Source organism: Corapipo altera, unplaced genomic scaffold (assembly GCF_003945725.1).
Source record: "Corapipo altera isolate COAL_440 unplaced genomic scaffold, ASM394572v1 62, whole genome shotgun sequence".
Taxonomy (NCBI): domain Eukaryota; kingdom Metazoa; phylum Chordata; class Aves; order Passeriformes; family Pipridae; genus Corapipo; species Corapipo altera.
This window is the reverse complement of record NW_020884894.1, coordinates 10,005,589-10,022,799: the sequence shown is the minus strand read 5'-3', so window position 1 is coordinate 10,022,799 and position 17,211 is coordinate 10,005,589. Positions and strand designations below refer to the sequence as shown.

Here is a 17,211-nt window from a genome sequence, read left to right as displayed (position 1 = left end):
CGGCACATACATGCTCAAGCAGGAGAGATGATTTGCTACACAACAGCGATGGACAAAACTTTCAGAGAGACAAAAAACTGAGCTAGAAGGGTAGACAGCAATGCATCCTAACTTTAAACACCTGGAAGTTTTTGCAAGCCCAAATCCAACTGGTCATCAGGGCTCTTACTATAACCCATGGTGAGATACAGCTGCCTCCAGAAGCTTCCAGTTGATGCCTCTTTGCCAGCACCACCAGAAGCCCACACCATGACCAGCTTAGACTTGAGCAAGTAGACAACAGCCCTAACGTGGAACGGATCAATCTCAACAGCTGAAGTGTGACAAGTGAATTAAATTAGTTTTGCCAGGAAGGACCCAGAAAATTTTGCAGTAGATGGGAGTAGCAGCTGTAATCCCACCCCGTCCCTTTGGCTGATGGGATTTGGGGTCTCAGAGACTCACCATGCCCAGGGTGCAGGAGAACTCGCCCAGGAAGTCGTGCTCATACAGCTGCGTGCTCGACTTGTCCTGGTCGAATAGGGCAAACTTGAGCTTCTGCACTTCTTCAAAGTGGTAATCAATGACGAATTTCTTGGCAAAAGCTGGGTTGAGGTTGTTCACGGCTGTCTCTGTCCTGTCGAGCTGCAAAGAAAAAAAAGAAAGAGGTGTTTAGACACGTGTATCTTGCATCTTTGTCACTGCTCTCACACACCTCTGATCCTCACCCACACCCTCACAGCTGTAGTGCCAAACTTGTTTCTTTCAGGCTGTGCAGCCAGCAACAAGGACAAGCAAAACAAGAGGTGCCATGAGCCAGAACAGCAGCTTTCTAGCATTTCCCTCCAGATCTTATAAACCAAAACATCCATGCAGGTTTTTTTCTTTCTGGTCCTTCCATAGGGGGAAAAAAAAATAGAAAAAAAAATCACCGCAGGTAATTTTTCCTAGATTTCATTGAGAATTAGGAGAAACAAGAGACTGGAAGGACCCAGAAGACAAGACTTCAGTAGACATTGTCACCCTGAGCTATTGCAAGCAGGCTGGAGGAAATGATGTCTCTGATAGCTTGGAAGGGACAGGCACACAGAGGATGATGGAAATTGGAAGGCATGTGGGGAACCTGCCACTGGAGGGGAAGCATTATGTTGGTCTGCAGCATCCCACAGCCAAGAGCAGAGATAAGAGTAGAGGAAACTTGGCAGGCAGCTGGTGGAAGCATGTGTTTACAACACAGCATGGCACAGGTGGATAGAAAGCCCTGTGTGAGCCAAAAAAAATAAATCCTGGGGATAGCCACTCCAGAGATCCCAGTATGCTGCCCTCCAGCAATGGAACTTTGGTCCCAGACCCCACAACTCACACCACAGGAGGGCTGGGAGGATGGCAGTCCCAGGTGGGATCCCCACATAGGCTTGCACAGAGACAAACCCCCACAGTTTTAGCCAAAGTGTCAGAAAGTGGGAAAACTGGGAAACAGAGGCTGAGAAAAGCTGGTGTACTGACTTCTGGAAGTCAATGGCCAAGGAGAGTCTGAACATCAGGCCCCATAGTTCCCATCAGGCACCCTGAGAGACACGAGAAAAGGGGCAAGTTTGGAGCCCAACACGCAACATACCCTTATGAAGCTAAAAGGGGCAGGAAGGATATATGCATTATAGACTGAGAGCTGAACAAGAAATGAACACCCACAGCTGAGGGGAAAAGTTTTCAGCACGCAAACCAAGCAGAAGCTTTCTCAGGAGAGCAGCTGTGGGTATTGTGTTGATATCATTGTTCAACCTGGAGAAGAGAAAACTCCAGGGGGACCTTAGAGCACCTTCCAGAGCCTAAAGGGGCTCCAAGAGAGCTGGAGAGGGAGGAATGGCTTCAAACTGAGAGAGCAGGGTTAGGTCAGATATTGGGAAGAAATTCTTCCCTGTGAGGTTGGTGAGGCCCTGGCACAGGTTGTCCAGAGATGCTGTGGCTGCTCCATCCCTGGAAGTATTCAAGGCCAGGTTGGATGGGGCTTCAAACAACCTGACCTAGTAGACAGGCTATTAAAAGAGAAGCAAAGGCAGGAGATCTCCAGTGTGGTTTTATGTAAAGCTGCTGCCCTCAGTGCCTGGAAAGGCCATCCCTTCTGCCTGTGGGGCAGCATGAAGCCTCTGGCCACGCCGTGGCCCCAGCTGGCATTCCACCTCATCTCACAGCCAGGACACCCAGTCATGGGCTGGACTGAGCTGCCTGTGCATCCCAAGATCCCAGGGCAAGGCCTCTGCAGGAAGCAGCCCCCGTGCTGGCATCCCTGGGTCTGCGGGACGGCAGGACGTCTGCCAGAGCCGCAGAGCCAAGAATAAGCAGAGCAGAAAAAAAAGCCTCAAAAAAAAAAAAGAAAAAGGAAAAGAAAAAAAAAAGCAAACACATACCTTAGTCCCAAAGAAACTCATTCAGAACAGGAGGCAGGTTTTGGAGGGGTTGAGTGGAAATGTGGTGAGTTTGCTATATATATACACCCAACGATCGCAGTGTTTTTTTGAAGTTGCTCGCTTAGTCTGTCTTAATTGCCAAGAAACGACTAAAGTAAATGCTGTGTTCCCAGAATAGCCACCTGCTGCACTCCAGGGAATCAAATCCATCAACACCAGTGGGCTGTGAGCTGGCCAGGGCCACACAGCTTCACACAGATCCTTCCCTCTCCGCTGCCACCTCGTACCGAAGGAGCCAAGCATCTGCTCAGAGGTGGGGTGAACCAGGAGCAGAGGGCACCCCCAGCTCTGCCTCATTTCAGCAGCACAACAAACACAAGCGCCCTTTCAAACCAGAAGGTGAGAGTGTGCGGGCAGCAGAGACAGATTTTAGCTCCTTCCATGTTCTTTGAACTACTGGGAAGCCAGGGATGAAGGGGAACCAGTCCTTCCACTCCCAGACACCAGTTTCGAGGAGATAACTTGAGATTCCATCTCCAGTTCTGTCCTGAAAGGGGTGGCCCAGGAGAAAGGGAGGAAAACCCCAGACAACTTGAGATAACCCTTGGGAGTGATGGGGCTTCCTTCAACACCCAGATTAAACTGTTTAATCTCCTGCTTAGTGTCAGCATGAAGCACAATATCCCAAGCCCCAGCTGACAACTGCACAAGGTTTGGTCTTTGGTTTGATGAGCACAAATCACCTTGCTGGTGACTATCACATATTAGGCCTCTTGACACACCATCACCTGCTGTCAGCTCCTGCCATCCCCTTGTCCCCAGAGCTTACAGGTCTGCAGACTTTGGAAAGAGCAGAGGTTGCTTTGCCATCCAGGGGCAGAAAAACACAAGGGTTTTTAAGAGGCAGCCAAGCTAATTAAAGGTATCTGTTTGGATATGAGTCTCAAAGGGCCATGGAGATGATTAGAGGGATGGAGCACCATGAGAAAAGGCTGGGAAAATTGGGATTGTTTAGCTTGAAGAAGAGAAGGCTCCGGGGAGACCTTAGAGCACCTTCCAGTACCTAAAAGGGCTCCAAACTGGAGAGGGACTTTGGAAGAGGGCATGGAGTGGTAGGATAAGGGGGCATGGCTTCCAGCTGACAGAGAGCAGGGTTAGATTAGATATGAGAAAAAAATTCTTCACTGTAAGAGTGGTGAGGCACTGTCAGAGAAGCCGTGGGTGCCCTGTCCCTGGAAGTTGAATGGGCCTCTGAACAAGGGCTGTGGCAGGGGAGTTGGAAGAAGATGATCTTTAAGGTCCCTTCCAACCCAAACCATTCCATGATTCTATGATTCTGAAAATCATAGAACATGAAACCAGGAGACCATCTCCAGCAACGGCCCTTGTGTTCAGTGGGTGCATCCAGAGAATCTTCCAGCACCCAAAAGAAGGCTGGCTGGAGACCTTCAAGCATCTCCAGCACCTGGAAGTGCTTCACGCTCTAACACTGGGGGATGCTCTCCCAAGCACCAAGGGAAGTTCATGCCACCCAGATGACTCAGAGTGGCAAAAAGGCAGCTGCATGGTTGAGTCATGTGTCCCTGCTCCTGGTACCAAAGGTCAGGTTTTTCATGGCTCCTGCGAGATGATGTAACTGGGCAGAACACTTAAACATCACCCATCTTCATGTTACTTCCCGGCCTGTGCTTTATTGTCTCTCCCTCCCCCACCCCTCCAAGGCTGATTCACAAAGATTTTTTAATTCCTATTAAGCTCAGCGAGACAAAATAATTGTATTTGGGAACAAATGTGACAGCTAGAGAGAACAGCGAGCAGCAATCTTCCTGCTGGCATCAGCTGGTGCCACAGCCCCGCCACCCAGCTCCAACACCAGCATCACTACGGCCAGGGCTGGTCCTGAAGGAGGACACCCACCACCCAAACCAGGTCCCTAATGTGTCCCTAATCCAGTGCAGAGGACAAAGGGGCAGTGTGGTAGGATGGGTTCACACCAACGAGCTTATTCTGTCCCCATCTGTCCCCTACATTTCAGCTGTGTTATTAAGGCCACGGCTTTCAGACAGGAAAGAGGCTCATCTTAGGGCAAGAGGGCACATCTGTGTGGCCAAAATCCATGCAGAACCATGTGGGCACACAAGGTGCCTCTGAACCACATGGCATGAGCTGCCAAGAGTCCACCAAATGTCCCATCCAAAGGGGCTCTCACAGGCAACCTCGCCTCTCCTGACTGTCCTCCTGGCAGCCAGCCACAACCCAAACCCACACATCACTGCTGACACTGCGGGTGCAGAGGATTCTTGGTCCTGGCTGTGCCCCTGTCATGCCAGTTGAGCAGAGCCAGCTCAGTGGCACACCAGCACACCACACCGTGTGCCAGCCCGCTCAGCCTCCACTGACACCACAGCAGAGGAGCCCTGAGCAAGCTGCTGCTCAAGGCTGACGTCCAGTGCCTGTCGTGCCAATTAAAAAGAAGCTAAAAATAGCAGAGGAAAAAAAAAAACCCACCTAAATGCGCCACACATTTGTATTCTAAAGGAAGCTTTGGAATCAAAACTGCTGGACCGAGGCGTTACTGACAGAAAGAGAAATTCCTGAAAAGTAGAATCAGGTCAGAGATGACACCTATCAAGGCTGGAAAGCTCATTAGTCTCACCCAGGCAGCTGAGAAAAGTTAATTGTGGACCATGGTAAGGTGAGGTTTGCCTGTACACCCTCCCCATGTGAGGAGATCAGCTGCTGGACAGCTGAAATGATGCCCATTGGTTCACCAACTCCTTGGCCAAGTGCTCAAAGGCTGCTCAACTTGTCCAAGAATCTGAAAAAATGAGACCGCCTAATTTCCCAGGAATTGGGACAATTTTTGTTTGGTTTACATGATTTAATGCCCTTTGGCTACTTATTTTCTGCTGCATCCAACATTGGTGCTTACACCATCACGCCTCCATTCTTTGCTGACCTGTTCCCTCACGACTATGTACAGGTGCAGGTATAAAATGGAACCCCCATTTTTTTTCTGCAGGTATTTTAGCACAGAGTCTTTGCCCCCATAGTCAAAAGGTTTTTAATCACAGTTAAATGCTTTTGCACAGACTCTGGAGTTTGGACTCACGTCACCAATTTTATCACAGACAGCACCTTGCCCAACCCAGACTGCTGCAGAAGGAGACAACAACCAGAGCTTCTCCAGGTGGGACTCTGAACAGTCCCTAAAGCACCATGAAAACTGTCCTTAGGAGCTCCCAGCCCACTGTGTGTGCACCTCGACTGCAAAACCAGCCTGGGCCTTGCATCTCCCTGTGTTCATCCACCACCAGGGATGGGAAAACAATGGAAAGTCCTCTTGTCCTTAAACAGCCTTTTATCTGCAGGGTCCTGCCCTTGGCCTTGTTGAACTTCATGAGATTTGCACAGGCCCACTCTTCCAGCCTGTCACAGGTGGCATCCCTTCCCACCCATCCCTTCTGTTGCACCACACAGCTTGGTGTCATCTGCTTAGGGGGAACTCAGTCCCTGTCCTGATCCCTCCCTTCTTTCCTCAGGAATTATCTTTCTTATTCATAAGGAGATGACTTCTAAAACAAACAAAAAAAAAATAACAAGATCATCTACAGTTTCTTCTCAGGGCTTCCCATTATGAAATATGGCAGTTGAAACACCTATTTGTGAGATTTCTGGTAAGGAGGGAAGACCAATGTCTGCAAGCAGCTCATCCAGGATTTGCCAGCTGGCTGCTGTCTGTCTCCAGTTGAACTGGTCCAAGCTCCCACACACCCACCTCCTAAAAGTCTCCTTCCCCATCCCAAGGTCCTCGCTCCATAACAGTCCATGAAATGCCCAGCTCAAGGAGCATTGACCTTGATACACTTTTTGAAGGAGGCCACAGCACAAGCTGCCCTGCTTTTCCACTGGATTGACCTTCCAGACCCTCATCCAGCACACTCCTGGTCCCGAGAAAGAGCTACTTTTCAAGTTAAACTCAAAGACCAGCTTCCCATGCAACTCAGGATCCAAGAAATAGTTTATCCCGACTCAACTAGAAACACACCACATGGCAACATCAAAACTCACAACTTCTAACTCTCACGTGGGATCAGCATTTCAGGCACCCAAATCTGAAGCACCACCAGCTCACAGCACACTGAGAAGGGGTTGGGACCCCTTTGAAGGTGGAAAGATCCTTTCACACCTGCCACAAGCATTGCCAGAGGTCAGTATTTTGAGATCTGCGGTTAAAGCCAACCCCCAGTACAAAGCAAAAAGCACTGATGGGAAAAGGACTGGTTGCAAACCAGAAGAATTATCACATCAGCACCACCCTCACAGCCTTGGGAGGACCAGAAGAGCTTCCAATTCTGCTCATGGGTGAACGAGGACCAGCCTTGCAGCAGAGCACACCAGCACGAGCAAACCCAGGAGGAGCGAATCCACACAACATCAGGACTTACCTCTACCCACTTCCCATTGACTTCCATGAAGAGGACGCAGAAGGGGTCGGATTTGGAAGTGACATCCCTGTCCAGAAGGTTTTGGCCGCAGATGGACAGCTCGACTTTGCAGACACAGTACTGGGAGCCGACGGGCCCCGGCGGCGTGGGAGGCATCGTGTACGCCATGGACTCCAGGGGCAGCAGCTCCAGGCAGTCTGTGGGACACAAGGACAGAGAGAAACCTCAGTGCTGAAGGACAGCAAACACTCTGCCAGCACTGGCGAGCTGGGCACAGACAGAGGAGCCACGTGTACAGTGTCGATCTCTAAGTTATGATCTAAGTCATGAGGCTTTCCTGGCTCCAAAGCATCTCCCTGCCCGGTCATCATGTCCATGTGGTCACCCCACCAGGCAGACATCCTGAGTGGGAGCCCAGCAGAGCACCTACAATCTGCTTTGAGTTTGCTCCACAAATAACAGATTTTCAAGGAAAGGTAACATCTTCTGCTTACCCTCCCAAGGGAGTGGGGAGTCCCCAACCTCTTGTTCCAGCATACTGGGGGTTTTTTTTTTTTTTTTTTTTTTTTTTGGGGGGGGAGGAACTACATTTCCACACCATCTTTCATCACAAAAACTGGTTGTTGTCTGGCTGGTCCCAAGCCACAGGCCATGGACCTAAACTACAAGGGCCGAACTTGAGCTCTGCTCCTCAAATCCTCACAGGGAAGGGGGTGAGACTGTGAGGATGAGTGGGGTGGAGGACAGCTCCAGCTCTGGTTCAGCCCTATCTCCATTCAGCTCCCCAGCCCAGCAGCAGGCAGTGGCTCTGGCAGTAGTTAAAAAGTGTCAATAGTTGCCTCAGAGAAGCACAAGGCAAATGTGACAACCACTGCACGATCTGAAGCATGGGATGATTTACAGGGCCCTGACTAAAAATCCATTTAAGATCTTACCAAAAGTATGCTACGAAAGTAATTTTGCAGATAGAAATGTGTTTTATACCATTATTAGTGCAAAACCCCACCACCTGCTGTCTAGTGTGAAGCTTACTTGTCAAAAACCACCAAAGGTCTTCAACTGAGCAGAAAGGGCAGGGCAGGGGGAGAAAGATAAGAAAAAGCATTTTCAGAATAATTTATACTAATAAACTGTTGTGGCTGGGGTTGCCAGTGGAGAGTGAGCTCTTCTTAGCAGCTGCTTCGATACGTTTTGTCTTCTTTTTCAAGAGTGGCTCCTGGCTCACCCACCTTATCTAAAACCCCCAAACATTACCTTCCTCCACCTTGATAAACCATCTGCTTCTGTTTGGCATTGAAAGCCCAATTAATGTTATCTGTTTGTTTTGCCTGGGCATGAGTACTTACAAGCCCTTGCGCTGCTGGGAGTTGGGCTGCTGCCCTCTTCCTTTGTAGCTCAGCTTCCAACCTGGAATAGGGATAGGGGGGCAGGGGTAGGGTGATCCCAGCAGGACTGTGGGAGAGGGAGCTCCAGGCTCATTGCTGGCTGTCCTGAGTGCTCGGCCCTGCTGCAACAAACACTGAGCAGAAAACAGTTCCAGCTTCCAAGGCTCGGAGCCCTCTCCTCCTGCCTGCCGAGATTTCTGCTTGGCACCAAGTCACCACAAACAAGCCTGGTTTTAACCCCCACCAGTGAGCACAAGCTCTTCATCCCAGCCTGATGCTCGGGGAAAGAGTGGTGCAACCCTTTTGGATCCATAGGAACCCGGAAACTTCTCCAGAAAAAGAAAATGCCCATCCGTGGCTGCACACACCCGCGTACATCACCCTGTCCCTTTCGCAAGCGCGGTTCCCCCTTCCCTAGACCAAGCCTGTCTCGTGCCATCACCCCCTGTCCACAGCAGCACAACACCAAAACAGTGGCAGCGTGACACTGAAACGGTGGCACATGTGGGCAACCTCCCATCTACTGGGGCTTCAAGGAGAAGCACATGTGGAAGCAAAAGTCCTCACGGCTCCTCCGCCGTGGCCGGGTCACTGGCTCCAAAGTGCCTGTACCTGTCGCCCCTGCCTCTGCTCCTCCTGAGCCCGTGTCATCAGCTGCAGCTAAAGCAAAGATTTCATTTTAATTTTTCTTTAATGCACAAATCGTGTAATCGGTGTCTTAAAATAGCCAGGCCTGTTCTATTTCTGCTGTTGTCTTCTGTCTGTCTGTCTGTCTGCCGCTCCCCCCAAAAAGCAAACACGGGGCAGCTGTGCTGGCATCGGCCTGGCCCTGCCGGAGCAGGGACATCTGGGTGGAGTGTTTCCACCTCCCCTTCCCCCAGATCTCAGTGCTGTCTCACAAAAAGCAGAGGCAGCAAGTGACTCAGTGGAAAAACCTTTTTTTTTTTTCCCAGGGCTGGCAGGCACCAAAACATCCTCTTGGTGCTCCAGCCCCTGTGCTCAGTCTGTCCTCAGTCCGTCCTGCTCCCCAGGGAGCACACGGTCCAGACAGACACTGGGATGAGGACAGATGGCCAGTGCCAGCTGGGGCAGAGACCAGAGAACCACCTCTACTCCTGATGCACCCACATAATCCAGCACCTTCCTCTTGCTTCCCTGGCATGGATCCAGCACCTTCTGCAGGTCCAGGTGGGGGTTCAGCCCCTGACACCTTGGCAGCAGAGGCTTCACATCTGAGGCTTCAGCGAGCTGGTGGCATTCTAACATCTCAGAAGATGCTTTAAATTCAGGGGTTATTTGAGCTGGCTTGCCCATCATCTGTATTCCAGTCTCTCCTCCCGTTTTTGTTCTCCTCTCCTCACATTTGCCTCCCTGAACAAAGTCCTGTGACTCCCTCAGCATCCGTGGCCAAATATTCTCCCAATGTACAATCCCAGCTGCCAGCCTCGTGCCCATCATGCAGACCTGCCAGAACACAGCCAGGTTACCAAGGAGAGGCCCCAGGGACAAGCTGGAAGCTTTGATTGCCCCACGGTCCCATCTGCCACTGCCACTGCCACAGCAGGTGCCTGGAGAGGCATCACACGAGTAAGATCAGAATGGAAAGACGTGGTCCCCAAATCCTTTCTGGGCTCCAGCTTCCAGGACCTCCCGAGCTGGAGGCATCTTTGCACTTCATAGCTTTCAAGTGCTTTTTCCTTCATGACTTGGTCACTTCCAAGCTGCTCCAGGTCCACAACACCCCACAGAGAAGGGGTTTGCTGGCTGGGGGCACATGCAAGCCCTGGGGCCACCCAGAATATCTGAAATGAATATCTGAGAGCCCCAGAGCAATGCACACAGATGTTCTCCTCCTCCTACTCACCCCATGGCCACCTGATCTCTAAGCAGAACCTCAAAGCACGTGCATAAGGGCTGGCAGGAAAACCTAGGACCTTTACTTCCTCTCATCTGACAGAGGAGTAGGAGGAAGGAGATATCTGTTTTGCAAACTAACTCATGTCTAGAGAGGTTCCCCTTCCCTCTGCAGAAGAGCAGCCCCATGAGCAGTAGTTGCTCAGGCCATGCTTTTAAGAAAAAACTCCAGAACTTAAAAGATAAAGCTGTGCTTTAATTGAAACATTTCGGGGGCTTTTTAAAATCTTAATAGAGCCACAATTTCAGTGATCTCCTCTCCTTAAAGAAATCAGATTTATTTTAACAGCCAATACCAGATATACTCGAAACAGCCCCAGAAGTACCAATATCCACCAGTGATACCATGCAAAGTCCCTCTGGGTCCCTCCCAGGGATTCCTTTCCCCTTCTTTTGGATGATCTGTGATTTCTGCAATACCCCACACAAGCCACTTGTGACTCAGTTTTCCCACTCGGGCTGTCCCACTACAGCCTACTCTAACTGTGGAAGCAAATCTCCTTTCAGGAAGGGAGAAATGAGAGAGAGAAGTATCAAACAGGTAAATTGACGTCCCTATAAAGCACATATCTGATCTTACAGGCAGTGGAGACACAGAGGGAGAGCAGCTGTACCTGAGGGAGGATTAAGACCGGGTGAAAATGGGTTGTCAAAAGATTGAAGCAAAGGAGAGGAGTGTGAGGACACAGAAACTGCTTGCCCAGAGCAGCAGAAAAGCTGAAACACAGCACACACAGAGCCAGAGACGCCAGGAAAAGCCAGGACACACTGCCATGGATGCCCAGTGCAGCTCCACACACAGTCAGAACCCACAGCGGCCACTTTGCTTCCTCCTGTCAACAAACAGAGTCATCTCCAGAATTCTTTTGCAAAGCAAAGATATTTGCCTCTTAGTCTCGCCTGGGCAACACTGAGGATTCACCAGCTTGCACCTGGTCCTCAGAACAGCCTCGTTACCTTCTGCACACACGTGCAGTGAGTCCTGTACACAGCTGCTGGTGCCCCCAGCAAACGCCTCTGCCACGGGTGAGCAGCCTGGGAGGCAGAAAGGGACATCCCTGTAAACGTGTTCCTCGGGTACCTGCTGCCATCAGAGGATCTTCATCTCTCTCACAAGGCAGGGAAAGGCTGAAAACTGCCTCTGAGCAGTGTGGGCAGCACGGCTGGGACTGAGCTCAAACTCCCCCAAATTCACAGAGATTTGGGCTACACCTGGCAGAGGGAGATACCCAGGAAGGGTTCTTGCTCCCAGCCTGATGCTGCCCACAGTTCTACCTGCTGGAAGCCAAGGGGACTGTACTGAGATACTTTGGGGGCCAGACACAGAAGGATAAAGCGTTTCATGACAACCTAATTAAGTGACTTCTCCAACAAACCCTTCTTGATGGAAACTGTCGCAAATGGGCTACGATGGGCAAAGCTGCTTGTGCCAACAGCCAGCACTGGTGCTGCGAAATTCCAATTCAGCAGCTGGTGGCCACCTCGGTGTCACACTGGCTGCTTCTTCATCTCTTGCTCAGGCATTTCCCACCCACAGTGCCCAGCTCCTCCCAGCCCACTGCTGTCTGGGGTGAAGGCTGGTCCCCCCACAACTGCAGGGGCACAGCTGCTGCCTGGCCACTGTTCCAGGACCGGAGGAAGGACCTGTGTCCTCACAGAGGGGATCACACCCACAGAGGCACCAAAACTGGAGATTTCAGCAAGACAGGGATGTGGAAAACCAAAGACCTTTGAGTGCTTCAGGCATGCAGGCAGCCTCGGACACCAGAACCTTGGGGCAGAGCCTGCCCCGGTACCGGGGAGCAAAGAGCAACAGGATTTATTCTCCATCCCTCTCCAGATGAGGTCTGAAAATGTCATCACGCTCTCCCCAAAGTATCCAAAGCCACTTACTGAGGAGAAATCAAGAACCCCGAAGAGCAGCTGAGCCAAGCGCTCCAGAGAAAGCAGGGCCCGCGGGCTCCCGGCGGCAAAGGTGCTTCCGTAATTCTCGCCTGCCGTCGGAAAGCCGAGGGCTCCAGCCGGGCAAACGAAAGCAAAAGTCCATCCTCCACACCCCGCGGTGACGTGTGGAGGAAGGGAGGCAGCACCAACCGCTGACCCGGGTCGGGAGGAGCTGCAGGGGCTGAAGCCTGTTTTGGGAAGCTGCTCAGAAAAATCAGAAACTGGGGGGAAAAAAAGCACACACACAAAAAAGTCCTTCCTCAAAACCAGAGAGAAACAAAGGGGCTCTGACGGCTGCTACCGGACAGCTGCGCCAGGGGTGCATCTGCAGGGGGCAGAGCTCAGCCTTGCTGCTCACCCTGTACCTGCCCCGCACTCATCGCCCGTCCCGCACCCGCAGCATGCCCGGCTCGCAAACCCGTGGGTGGCTTCCAGTCTTGCTGCTGAGAAAGGAGGAAGGGCAAGTGAGGAGCAGGGTGAGACGAGAGTGTAGCAGCGTCCTCCGTCCGGGACACACAGCGATGCCCGAGCCGCACAGACCGACCCCATTCCCACCTCCGCTGGCGCGCACGTATTTGGCTTAGATACGCAGAGAAGGACTGCACATTTTCGCTTGACTTACAAGTTTCCTCTGGGGCTCAATTTAGGGAAATCTGTGATTTAGGGCAGAAAGCACCGTGATGTCACTGTGAACCGCGGCGATCGCATCAAACTCTGTACGCAACCGCCCTAGAAAGCAGACCCAGGGAGAAGGTTCATGTGCCAGCTCTGCCCTCGCTGCGTTCCGGAGCAGAAAACGCCGCTGCCCGTCGGCCGTGGCCGAGCGGGAGGCTGAGTCCTGCGGGAGCAGCACGGCCACGGGCAGCACCTCTGGGAGCCTCCATCGGAACGAGGGAAACGCCGAACACAAATCTCCTGCCTCCCCGGGGCAGCGATGCTCTCGTCAGACACGTGCTCCGGGTGGGACAAACAAGCAAACCAGGAGATGCAGGAAGGGAGGACAAGGCACTCTGAGGATCTGGGGGGAAGATTTTAACTTCCAGCGTTTAAAATTCTCTGCTCCATCCTGCAGCAGCCATAGGGGAGCTGAGCATGCTCTCCCAAGGAGGGGAAATAGATCTGTTTCAAAACAGGATTTGGAGGAAAAGGTGGACTTATTTAAAGAAAAGCCCTATGAAATGTAAAGGATCAGGGCAGCCCCGTGGGGAGGGTGGCTGGGCTGCAAAGGACACGCAGCCAGCAGGGCTCCCTTGCAGGTGCAGAGGGAACCTCCCCTATGTTAAATATATGCCATGTATGGAACAGGCTGTTTAACTTATTAACCACTTTTCTACCTTATTGAAAACAAAAATGCTGGCTTTCTGAATCTTAATTGGATTCCTATTGCCAGCCAACACCGTGTATCACATGTGAGAGGGGAAGAAAAAAATCATCATGAAGTGATCAGAAATACCTTTAACTGCTTTTGAACCTCACCACGTGCCAGCCCCAGCAGCAGGCAGGCAGGCAGGTCCCTCCATCCCATGCACCATTTCATGCCCAGAGCAGCCAGAGCTTTAGAGCTGATAAGATAAATAAATATTAATCCATGGGTAGTTGTGTGTGATGCTCGTTTGCACTGTTACACCGACACCAAGCCCACGTGTCCCCGTGGCCAGTGCCCACCTTCACCCTTCCCCGTTCCATCCCACCATCCGCTCCCCATCACGGGTAGGATTTTCTTCACTACAATCCAACGTTTTCCTACAGAATTTTAATTTTTTGGCCTGCTTTGCAGCAGAGAGATGCTGCCACTCGATGTGTGAAGCTTCACCCTGAGACAGAACTGTGTGCCAGTGGCACAGAAATGCGGTGGTTTAAGGGGATGACGTCTGATAAATTCTCAACCCCTTCCCAACAGCTTTAGACACCACTCAAGGGAATATCAGACCAGGTTTAAATGGTTGCACAGCACCGGACTTGTTGTTTAAAAGCAAAACTCGTGTTCACAGCTTGTCTCGTTTTTCAAATCAGCCTCACGACAGCTGATGTTTCTTCCTAAATCCTCAGCTTCTGGAATCACGTGATGATGGAAAATCCAGGGCTGGGGGGAAGGCGACTATTTTAGACACAAGATTTTTTCCTGCTGGCTACAGGCAGAAAATATGACAGTTCCCAAACACAAAGCCTCAGCTAAAGCAGCAGGCAAATAAAGAGTGGAGACCTTCTTGCTGAATTCTACACTCATTTGTTTTTCTGGTATTTTAACAACAACAATGTTATGATCTCCAAACTCACCTGGTTTGCTGGCAATTAATTTTTCCCCTGCTCCTGTGATCCAAACAAGTAACCTTGCAAAGCCAGCAGCCAGGAAACTGAGCCAAAGCAGCAAAAAGTGATGACTCAGGTCTCTCAACAAATATTTTACAGTGGTTTAAAAGACAAACTGTAAGATTTCATGGGTGGGGGTGGGAGAGGGGGGGAAGCATTCAATTCTCTTTTTTTTTTTTTTACACTGTTTTGTGGGGTTTGCATCCTGCCAGGAGCAATATTTCAAATGCCTGGCTACTCTACCACACCAGAAAATTTACCTTTCCTTCTTCTATCCCCCCATCCTGCCTCGCAGCGTGAGCCAAGGTTCTCACATAAAGAGTTCCTTATGAGAGCTGGCAGCCCTGAACCAGGACAGGAGGCTTGCAAGCGTTGCTTTTTCATCAATTAACCCGGGATTACGTTCCTGGCACACCGACGGCTCCCGGAGAACAAGCCCTGATTTACGGTGGCGTGAGTGGCTCCAGCCAGCTCCCCCTGGACAGAGCTTTCCACTGAAGTCAGTGGGAAACTCTTTCCACCAAGTGTAACAGGAGCAGAAGAAGCTATTCCTCCCAGACTCTTCACACACCACACTAAGACTGCTAAAAGGCAAACAAAGCTGATGCAATTCCAGTACACAACTGGGCAGACTGGTAAATCACAGGGTAGCCAGAGGCTGCTCCAGTGCCACATAATCTCACTGTTTTGGGGTGAGGGAGGAGGATTGCTGGAAGAGAAGAGTAGAGGACTGCTGGCAAAGTCTGTGTGGCTGATGTATCCCCCCAGGGCAAAGAGCATCTTCACCCACAGCTCAGCTCCGGAAGCTGAACCTGAAGAGGATTTTTCAGCATTGGAACCTGCAGTTCCCAGGGCCTGAACCCCCTCCTACAGCACAGACTGGCCAGGCACTGGGGCCCTCACACCCCCACAAGCAATGGCTTCACAAACTGCACCAGCTTGTCAGCAGCCAGCACAAAGTCCCTTGCTGTCCCCCAGCACGGGCCTCAGGAGCAAAGATGTCCCCACTGATCCTCACAATCTCAGTCCTCTTTAGTTGGAGCTCAGAAGGGCACTGAGGAGGGAGAAGCATCACAGCAGGTGACCCTGCCCACCCTCACTGCTACAGAGTGATATCTGCAACCCCTTCACGAGATGCAAACTGTGACCCTGACCAAGTCCTGGGGACAGCAGGGCACATACCAATGGTTGGAGACAGGCTGCTGGCAAACTCTGTCCCCAGGGGTCTGGGGACAGGGCTTGATCTTGGAGAGCAGCTCTAGGACCTCCCAAGGCAAGTGCTAGAGGCTGCCTACACCACAGGAATGTGGAATTTTGGGGACACCTGGAAGCCTCACTGGGTGCCTCCCTCCTTCCCTCCACATTATCCCAGCCGGGATGGTCCAGCAGCAACAGCAGAGAAACAAAAATACACATCACCAGAAAACGTAAACCTATTCCCAGGCTATCACACAGCTGTAACCAAAGCAAATGCAGCATTTCCCCAAGGCTACTACAGGAAAACATCCTCCCCTGATTCCATCCTTTCCACGTGCCCCAAGCTTTTGTTCCCAGCCTTCCTCCTCCCATCTCTCCACTCCCTGCCCCTTTGGTGGAAGGCAGTTTCTGGCCGATAATAAATCATTTTCTGACCCCAGAAAAGCACAGTGGTATCACAGGCACCAATACCTGGACTGGCTCAAGGAGGATGATGCTGGTGAGGGGGGAGCAATGTCAGAACTGGGAACCCCTGGGCTGTGCTGGTGCCGCCCTGCTTCCAACTCCAGCTTTTCCAGCGAGGTTCGAGTGTGTTGCCAGGAGGTTCAAACCCGGGGCTCCAGGTTCACGAGGATCCTCCCAGTTCCTTTCCACTAAGTAGCTCAGCCTCTGGGGAGTCAGCAGCAAGGACCCAGCCCTTCCGAGACATTTCCACCACCAAAGCCCAGCTCTCTGCTCACCTCTGCTTCCTGTTCCACCCTCTCTGCGGTGACCAGCTCCGAAGGGTGTGTTTGCCCACCAAGTCCTCCAGCCTCCCTGGCTTTAATCCAGCCACTTGCCAAAATTAGGGTTACTCACACAGAGGCTTATTGCATCAGGTCTTCAGGCTGGCAGAGCTGACGGGAAAACACCTCCCTGCCTGCCATCCTCCGAGCACCCTCATGCTGCCAAGCGAAACGCTCCGCTCGCCTCTTTCTCAGGGAACAAGGCATCTCACCAGGCACAGAGGAGCGAGGAGCAGCACCTCCCCGAGCCTAAACCCTCTCAGCCTCCCTCCTGTCCCCTCCAAATGCACGGCATGAAGGATAACATCACCAGCTGGAGCAGCATCAGGCTGCAAACAGCTCCTAGAGAAGCGCTCCTGCACTTCCCCAGCCTCCAGCTTGCCAGATCCCCTCTGTGCCTCGATGCCAGGGCATAAGGAGAGGGGCTTGTGGATGCTGCCAGGAAAAAACCCTACAGCTATATCCAGGCTTGGGGAGTGAAGCCACCAGGCCCTGACATTTTCTTAGGGTCATGTGTCCGGTTGACATCTTTAGAAGATGATGCAGATACACAGAGAAGGGGAATGGGAACGGGACAATTTCTGCACCGTGCATGAACAAAGGGACCCGTGCTGGCGTAGGGGAGCATAAAGCAATGGGGGGACTGTCCTGAGGAGCAGTCAAGGGATGGAAGATCTGTCCCAGGGACGGAGTGGCTGTCACAGAGGACGGAGGGTCTTTCCGAGGGAACCGAGGGTTTGTCCCAGCGGACGGAGGACAGAAACGCCACCACCACACACCCCGGGACAAGCCAGTGGGAACACCACCGCCCTGCTGGTCCCCCATCCCGTGGCTGACATCG

General features: G+C 51.8%; 1 protein-coding gene across 2 annotated transcripts in view; it reads right to left on the bottom strand.

Moving 5' to 3' along the window:
• CPNE2 (copine 2) overlaps positions 1–16,075 on the bottom strand; it is a 43,227-nt gene extending 27,152 nt beyond the window's left edge. The window contains exons 1-3 of one of the 2 annotated variants that reach the window (XM_027646594.1): positions 16,057–16,075; positions 6,836–7,032; positions 445–624 (exon numbers count right to left, since the gene is read on the bottom strand). In XM_027646594.1, coding sequence (XP_027502395.1) covers positions 445–624; positions 6,836–7,003 — 348 coding nt within the window. In that variant the 5' untranslated portion in view covers positions 7,004–7,032; positions 16,057–16,075. Of the gene's footprint in view, positions 1–444; positions 625–6,835; positions 7,033–12,027; positions 12,170–16,056 lie in introns of those variants that run through there. The other variant, XM_027646593.1, reaches the window with a different exon arrangement.
• Positions 16,076–17,211: the final 1,136 nt, after the last annotated feature.